The sequence below is a fragment of the Brachyhypopomus gauderio genome, chromosome 18, assembly GCF_052324685.1.
Source record: "Brachyhypopomus gauderio isolate BG-103 chromosome 18, BGAUD_0.2, whole genome shotgun sequence".
NCBI lineage: Eukaryota > Metazoa > Chordata > Actinopteri > Gymnotiformes > Hypopomidae > Brachyhypopomus > Brachyhypopomus gauderio.
Window position 1 is genome coordinate 18,657,374 of NC_135228.1, and position 8,897 is coordinate 18,666,270.

General features: G+C 45.7%; 1 protein-coding gene across 2 annotated transcripts in view; it reads right to left on the minus strand.

The window, feature by feature from the left end:
• Window positions 1-383: 383 nt before the first annotated feature.
• The window catches only part of efna5a (ephrin-A5a), a 41,473-nt gene continuing 32,959 nt past the window's right edge, over window positions 384-8,897 (minus strand). For both annotated transcript variants that reach the window (XM_076980030.1, XM_076980031.1), the window contains exons 2-5: window positions 8,430-8,722; window positions 4,202-4,267; window positions 3,920-4,000; window positions 384-3,814 (exon numbers count right to left, since the gene is read on the minus strand). In XM_076980030.1, coding sequence (XP_076836145.1) covers window positions 3,690-3,814; window positions 3,920-4,000; window positions 4,202-4,267; window positions 8,430-8,722 — 565 coding nt within the window. In that variant the 3' untranslated portion in view covers window positions 384-3,689. The remainder of the gene's footprint in view (window positions 3,815-3,919; window positions 4,001-4,201; window positions 4,268-8,429; window positions 8,723-8,897) is intronic.

The window sequence follows — 8,897 nt, forward strand, 5'->3', positions numbered from 1 at the left end:
GGGATTTCTTTGTTGTTATAGAGTATTTTGACTGCACATCAATACACAGAGTGCTACAAAAGATGTGCTATTTGTACATATTTTTGCACACACCCCAAATATGGCATCTCACCCATGGAGGAACTCAGTAATCATTCAAGATGGTTTGTAATCTGGATGTGAGGAATGACATGGGATTTATACAAACAGGACAAACCATGACCTGAGCCTTCGTTAAACTGCTCAGTGTGGTACCTTTTACATGTTAGGGAATAAAATCCAAACAATATGGAAAAAACATCACTTTTAAGAAACTTTGGCACAGACACTGTGAGAAAATGTTAAAATGTGGTCTGCAAGAAAGAGAATAAACAAGAAAGCAAGAGAGACTGTTCTTACAACAATGACAAAGATTTATTTGATCTTTTTTTTCCTCATAATTAGTTTTAGCTGCTTTTGACAAGTGTATTTACAAACAATGGCATGAACATATGTTTAGAACATAATGCATCAGGGCAGCAGGAGAGCTGCTCACACTACCAACACATCACCAGGAGAGCTGCTCACACTACCAACATATCACCAGGACAGCTGCTCACGTGACCAATACATCACCAGGAGAGCTGCTCACATGACCAGAAGAGCTGCTCACATGATCAGGAGAGCTGCTCACATGACCAGGAGAGCTGCTCACATGATCAGGAGAGCTGCTCACATGACCAGAATAGCTGCTCACATGATCAGGAGAGCTGCTCACATGATCAGGAGAGCTGCTCATATGATCAGGAGAACTGCTCACATGATCAGGAGAGCTGCTTGCACGACCAACTCATTACCAGGCAGCATGCTTACTCGTTCAGGCCAAAGATGGTCCATGTCGTCCTCGGTGGTCCACGGTGCAGAGGAGCAACGGGCAGGGAGGAGAGAACTGTAAAAAGAATCCCGTCCCAATCCCCCAAAACCATTAAAAAACTAAACTGTGGCCCACTCTGCCTCAAGCTGGACCCAAGATAAAGACAAGTGTAGCACACTCTACCTTTCCTTTCAAACATCTCCAACAGGGTCTGACAAAAAGGAGCTTAAGTGTCAGCTTGGAACACAGCAGAGAGAGATGAAGCAGCAATGCTTCTAGGTCAATACTCAACACTGGAGAAATGTGCTCCAAAAGTAGTGTTTCCTGAATTGTGTCATATTACAAGAAAAGTTAAGGGTTCCTTTATGTGACAAATGTACACCAGAATGTTTTTTTTTCTTTACAGATGCAAGAATATTTAGAATGTTTTGCAAACATTATGACGGGCAGAAACACACATAGATTCCTACCCAGGGGTTTGTAATGGCTCTTCCAGACCCTTAGGTTGGCTATTTTAGGGATTCTGGCCAAGGGACCAGCACACTGTCAACGCAACAGCAGCACCTGGTTGGGGTGCCTGCGTTAGATAAGGCAGATGGTTAAATGTCAGAACATCCTATTCAGAATGAATGTACCATGCACAAATGAACTCGGCATAACAGGGACATTAGTGTCACATACAAAAGAAATGAACAATGATCACTGATGATATTAAACGTCGTCCTTGTTAAATGTCAGTGCTCTTCTTTTTACTAAGCACAGGTACAAAATGTATCTGTTCTAACACTGTATATCCCATAGATAACCTACGGATACACAGTATCCATAAAATTAGGATTCATATGCATCTGTGTTAACTTCTTATTTTTTTTAACAATGCTAGTAGTTTTATGTAATAGCAGCACACCACATTAATCTCGAACCAATCAACCGCAATACTGTGAACCAATCAACCACAGTCAACTACTGTGATTTGAGGCCCATCCAACCAGAGAGGAAAGACAGTGGCCTGCAGTCCACGGTCTGATCACCAGCGATCACCTGTACTGGTATGCACAGAGACCAGGGCAAATATTTACTCTTTTATCTACGTGTGACGCCCATGACTATTGATCACAGCAGGAACTCTTGTCTTCCCCCATCACTCACTGGTTCATGAGAGTAACATTAGCCTGCAGCTAAACCGGACACCAACCAGCTCTCAAGTGGCAGTCGATTTTTAATTCCAGAAATGACCCACACGGGGCCGCAGTATGTGGCCCACATGCCTGACACCCTGTACAACATCAAAGAGCCAATGAAATCACCCCGGGCCATCAGCTGGCATGACGAATGGGAGCATCGTTGTGTCAGCGCTCCGACGCTGTTTCACTCATGTTCATGTGACTCTGCTTACATGATGATGCCCAGAAAAAGAACTGAACTGTGTGAACTTCTAAAACACTTGGTGCATTAAAAATTTCCCTGAAAAATTGGTTTTGATATGCAGTGCTTGTAAATTTATTGTTCAGTTGGCAATATGTGTGATGTCATTAGCACAAATTTAGTTTATGTTGATTTTAAAGGCTTTGGGAAGAGAGGACAGACAGAAGTCAACAAATGCACTACTCATTCTAAACATGGACCCCAGTTAAACAGCTAAACAGATTCACATGTGTAAAAAAATGACCAAAGCAAATTATCATTTGCTTTGAAATGATACAAACTAGATGTTGACTGAAAACATGGCCACATTCTCAGACTGCTCTTCCCTGATATCAGTTTAAGGATCGATTAAAGTAACTGAAAACGTTAGCCCCCGATAAGATCTGCCCGGATCAGTTGCTTGGATTGCGGTTACACTGTGTTAGTGCTGAGACTCGGCGTTTCTGATGCGCTGTTCTTGATCCATGGCTACCAGCTTCAGCGACAGTGTGTGGAGAGCAAAAAGACCTAGCAATAAATAGGGAGGGAAATATGCTTAGCCAAACAAATTAGTATATTCACTTAAACAACTGACTGGTGAGGCTCCAAACTCTATAACAAAATACCAATGTAGCTACTACACTTGTACTGAGCAATTCACTTCATGAATACAGTATCCACTTCTCATTCCCATAACTGTACACACTGTACAAAATGAGTGCTTATTTCCTTAGCTAAGAAAACTCTTCGAAAACTACCATTCCTCTGGAAAGGAGTCCTCAGTGACTTGCCCCATTAAAAATATCCCACATCTTCTTTTTTGACAGAAGACACATTCTTAGACCACTGGTTCCCCTTCAGTCCTGTAAACACTTGTGTCTGTACTTCCCAACAGTGCCATGTTTCCAGTGGATAGTCCTTCTTGGCATGATGTGGTCTCAAATTCATAGACAGGAGTCCTACATCACTCGGTCATAAGACCTTCTTCACATTGTCAAATGCAGCCAGTCTGTGGCACAGTCTTTCTGAAAAGGTCATTTCCTTTGTCATCCTTACGTTTCAAGACAAGCCCTTTTAGAGGTGACAATGTAGGGGCTTAATGGGGACAAGGTGTTTGTGTATATATGTTAGTGTTTGGTTTTATCTGTGTGTTTTTTGTGACTGTGTGTGTGTGTGTGACTGTTTACTTCCTGTGTCAAATAAAAAATGGGGACAGGGGGCAGGGAGGGATGTATAACTGAAATCCACCAAGATCGGCAGCGCTGCACCACAGGGCGGTGAGAATCTCTCTCTCAAGGGCCGAGCCAGAAGACATTTGGCACCTTCTTGTTAGATGATGTTCTGAATCTCTGTCGAGATAATGAGGACCTCAAATGTCTACTAAAAAGTGCTCTGTTCTGAGTCCTCCTGCGTGTGTTAAGCTGGGCATGTGCGAGTGCATTTCCCCAGGACGCTATAACGGTAAGACAGAGAGGAGGAGGAGCAGGGCTGATGCGAGCAGGGATCCCAACACGGACGCGTGCACCGCTGAGCTGACGTCTCCTCGGGAGGGCTCTGCTGACTCGTGGCTCGTGTCATCTGAATAGCGAAAGGGAAATGTTTTAGTTAGGGACCGAGAACACACACGGGGACACATCCCAAAACATGTAGACACAGATGGGAAGCTCCCTGGAACACACGAACCTCTGGGCTCTATAGAGTTATCCATTCTGTCATTGACATCGAAGAGGCGGTCATGAACGCTGACAGTTTTCACACAGTTGTCTGTGAAGAGAAACAGCTGCTGTCAAGACAGGCTTCAATATACCAGCACCGTATTCTTATCTCCTTGTGAATTTCAAACTTTGATAAATGGCGTGATTAGAGTGGGAAGAAAAAATAACAACATGAGATTGCAGGGGAGGGTTTGGGAGGGGGAGGGGTTTGAGGGGGTGGGGTTTGAGGGGGTGGGGTTGGAGGTCTTACTTGCTGGTCTCACGAAAACCTTCAGCCTCAGGCAGGTTCTTTTTCCATTTTCAGCTACGGTGGACGCTGTAAAAAAACAATGACCATGTTCACCATCACACCCAACACACCACCTCACACCTGTGTGCAAAGACAGACTGACGATTTCTGAAGGAAAACAATGCAGGAAAGTTTATTATTTTTAACAGTTCAAAATTATTTATAGACAAATCTGAAGTCCCTCGCACCGAGATCAAATGGCAGGACAACATGAGCCGCCGTTTAGAAGTTAATCCCTGCCCGGGCAAAAATAACTTCAGAATCCAAGACGGCTGACAAAAAACATCCCATCTGGAGTGGTGAGAGGCGGTTTGACACCTGAGCAGGCCGCTTCTCCTCAGCTATTACCTGCCTGTACCGAGCCACTCATGTCTGGCTGTCGCCACGTGCACCGTGGCCTCATTTAAATGCCTGCACTGTCCTCAGAGGGAAACACAATCAGCATTCATTTCATTACCCTGCCATATACGCAGGCAGGGCTACACTGGATATGCTGTTTCGCCTGTCGTCTTAGCCATGGGCCATGCTTCTCAATTTGTCCTCGCCATAAAGGAAAAGCCCATTAGCGCTTAAAGAGGAACAGGAGCACCGGCTCCTCTCCTCGCCCCCGTGTCTTTGTGTTGGAGGTAATGCTATCTCCTACCATCAGCAGCCAATGCAAATGAGGGTGGAGGTGAGCGATGGAGCAGCGCTTTGGTATTTCTCGCACACATCGCTCGTGAGGTAAAGGTGAGTCAGTAATGAGAAAACACTTCAAGTAAAAGTCCCCGCTCAAACGCACATCACGGCAGCTCACACAGTGAGCACGACGCACCGTTGTTGACCGAATTGTTGAAAATTACTTTTGCTGGTGTGCAGGACTACGTACATCCCAAATTATTGTAAGTTCACAATGGGCAGAAAGACAGAGGGTCAAATGTCTTGTCTTGGTCACCACGTATGCAAGCAAAATGCTTTCAAAGGTGAAAAACATACTCTGCCTTTGACCTTTCTGACCTCTGCTGGCTGAATATAATCTTTCCACCTGCCTCTGAACCTTGATAGGCTACTTCATACATCAACACCTGCTACTTAAAGTCCTATTGGCTGCTAACAACATCAACAGCTGCTAATGACAGTTCATTGAAAGCCACACCTGTTGCCAAAAGATCTGTAGTGATGATACGAATGACCTCTGTTCAAACTCGAACTCCTCTATCTGCTCAGTCACTAGCTTCCCAGTTACCTTCAGTACCCTGCACATCAATTAACTTTATTACTAATACACTTTATTACTAACCCACTTAAGAAATATGAATTATACAGCGTCTAACGAATTATAAATGAACATTGGACGTAATCTCATTGTTAGATGCATGTACAAATTTGTACTGACCAGCTAATCCCTAAGACCTATTTATTTCCCCCAGAATGCACTGCGTTGCTGATAGCCCTGGTCCGCATGCTTCCCTGCTGCGTGAGGTCTCCAGATGCTTCTAATCTGCCCTGCTGTCTCTCCTTTCATTCCCCCTGTGACTGTGGGAAGAGCACGAGTTAAATCAAAGTGCTTATGTGCTGTCTACAGTGACACACTGGGGCTTTTTAAAACCGTTAATCATGTCCCCACAAGCATATTTACTTTGATTCGAGCGAAATTGCTTTTGTCTCATTTCTCAAGTGTGGCCCAGTGTGGAGCAGAAGGCCAATGCTGACTGGAAACATGACTTTGGGCCCGGGCCAGGATGGCAGCGAGCGCACGCGCAGTACGAGAGACCGCGTGTTCACACGGCACGTCGGGGATGTTTTATTCCAACTGACGTCTTTCCTACAGTCTCTGTCATGTGCGCAACAGAATTACGGGGCTCCTGGCATTGTATCCGCTCCTTCTGATTTTGCAATAGTTTAACTGAACGGTTACCAGAATTGCGCACTGCATTAAGATAATTGCTCCGGTGCCCGATAAAAGCACTGGAGCGAGCCTCGGTCAGCCCGTGGCGTATCACGTAACTCACCTCGCCCTTTTGCAGCGGCAGACGCCAAGACGAGACGCCACCGGCCCGGGCCATCTGAGGCCACAGAGCACACTGTGCGAGCAGTTTCTCGATGCCTCCAGACATCAGATCTGCCCCGGAGTGGCCCGGCCGGGACGCTCGTGCCTGGGGTTCAGCAAACCTCACAGACACCCCTATCTATGGGCTAACAGATCAGATGCGATGAAACTGAGAAGGCTGATAAGTTTGAGGCAGATAAGGTGTTTTCTGATTATTTCTGTTCTGCCACATTCTTGGGGCTTAGTGACATAAAGGAAAATTAGGTTAAGTCAGTCATTAAAGAGCTTCTTTTAAGTCAGCTGCAAAGACCTGCATGCTTATGAAGTGGGCTGATCAGATCCCGCCCACTGAGTCGAAACACCCCTGGTCTATCGTATCATCGCAATCAGACAAACGCCAGGCGTGGGCGTTTGAAGTAGGCCCGTATCAGACACGGCCGTGCTGGAGTCAGCCCTTCTCGTACAGAGGGTGGGGAGACAAACCAAAAACCCTCCCTTAAAATTGGATTTCTATCCTCCAAGATTAAGATCAGACTTCCACCCAGGCCATGTTGGAGAAACATGCTGCCTTAAGCCATTCAGGATTCAGAGTTCAGCTGCAGTCACCGGAGCATGTTGACGTTTGACCCTGGAGGGCCCGGCCCTGTGATCCCCTCTGATCGTTTCCTGAGGAGCCCGGACCGGCTGACTGACAGCACAGTGGCTGCCCGTGTCACCCTGTGGCTCTGTGAGAGTGACCTCTCACTCTGAATCATTAACCATCACAGAACCTAACAAAGGAACTCTGTCTGCCTAATGCAGACACCGTGCTATCCAACTAACCAAGGGCACAAACTAATTCACAGCTACAATGAGACTTCTGGATCAATTAAATTAAATTATATATATATATATATATATATATATATATATATATATATATATATATATATATATATATATATATATATATATATATATTGAATTAATGGTCTGTAAAAGAGAATAGTAAAACTATTTGCTAGCTCATTTGAAATGGTGGATGTATGATCAAGTCTGAGTGCAGCTGGCTGTAGGTGTGTGTGTTTGTGTGTTCTAGTGGAGTTCAAATGCCTTACACTATGAGTGTTACTATAACACTTTATACCATAATGTGAGCCAAAAAGACTGACTCCTGACAGTTTATTTCCTCCTCCCTATAGTTGCAGCGTTGGTCGGAGAAACTGGCTCTTTGTCTAAGCGAGTTCACCATGGCTGAATCATAAAACTGAGTCACACAGGAAGGCGCTCTTAGCAGCCCTGGTTCACATTCCCTCAATCGCCGTTCCTGTAAAAATGTCAGGTTACCTGACAGCTCCAGCACATCATCTGAGATGTATCACGTCCTACTGTCTTGACTCAAAGCCCCCTGGGGAAGTGAACTTCGCTTCACATTGTGACTTTGGCTTTTATGCGCACCCATGTAAAAATGCACTCTAATCTCATCTCTAATCACTATTTACCGAGCAGAACCGTCTCTCACTCTTACCCATCTCCGTTCCTTCGGTTTCTCCCTCATCTCTTTATCACGTCAAAATAAACATGTTTTGATGTTCCTGTATGTCCTGTCAGTTCATCGGTTCGACTCGCCCGTCCTGCCTCTCCTGTGTGTGTACAGAAATGAAGCCGTGTGGGCCGTGCTCATCCACGCAGGCGGACCACTCCCCCAGCTTATTTTGTCTTCCTGCTCCCGCTCTGCGGGGATCTGACTCCAGTTGTAAAAACATGGCTTTCGGTGCTTGTTTTGAAGGGCCCTCTCACGAGCACAGGAAAGCTGAGACTGGGAACTCGCAACAAAGACGCCTTACAGGCAGAGCCCCGGAGTCGAATCGCTTTTCCTCGCAGGCTTGGGCTTTGGGCTTTAATATGTTTTGCCAGGCCTCCCGAAGCACAAATTCAGCCTTGCCCATGGCGGTTCTCCTGCTCACTTGGAATGCTTATCCTCGAATATTAGCAATATTCCATAAGGACGCTAGCACAATATGTTTTTATGAGCCTCCTACAGCTGTAGTGTAAGCTTGAGAAAGAGGAAAAAAAAACCTTGTGAACCCATATAAGATGTAGATATACACAAACAAGACATGACAGCAGCATAAGAGATTAACCGCAGTGGCCACCTGGCACATGAACGCCGGCACTCACATATGTAGTAGTATTCTCTGCCCGGCCGGAACTCGAAGCCCAGAGAAAACGGCGTGAAGAGCTGGAACTTCTCAGAGAACTTGAGCGGTCCGTTGGGCGAGTGTGGCCTGTTGCACTCCCAGCGTTTGAAGCCCGTGGCCGTGTGGTCGCAGGAGCTGTAGCCGTCGTAGTTGACCATGTACAGCATGTAGCGCTCGGTCCTCTCCTCCAGGACCGAGTCCATGTAGTGGGGACAGTAGACGTCCAGGTAGTCATTTATGCACACGTCGATGTGGTAATCTCCCCGGTAGAATCTGTGGAAAGAGGAAGAGGGACGTAAGAAACTAAATGGGAGATGACACGAATATGTAAACATTCTCCTGTAGTGCGGTACTATTGGTCCTTGTTTTTAACAAGTCTCCATGTTCATAGTCAGCGTTACTAAATGGCTGCATCTGGATGAAGCCTCTTATTTAAGAGCAATTATGT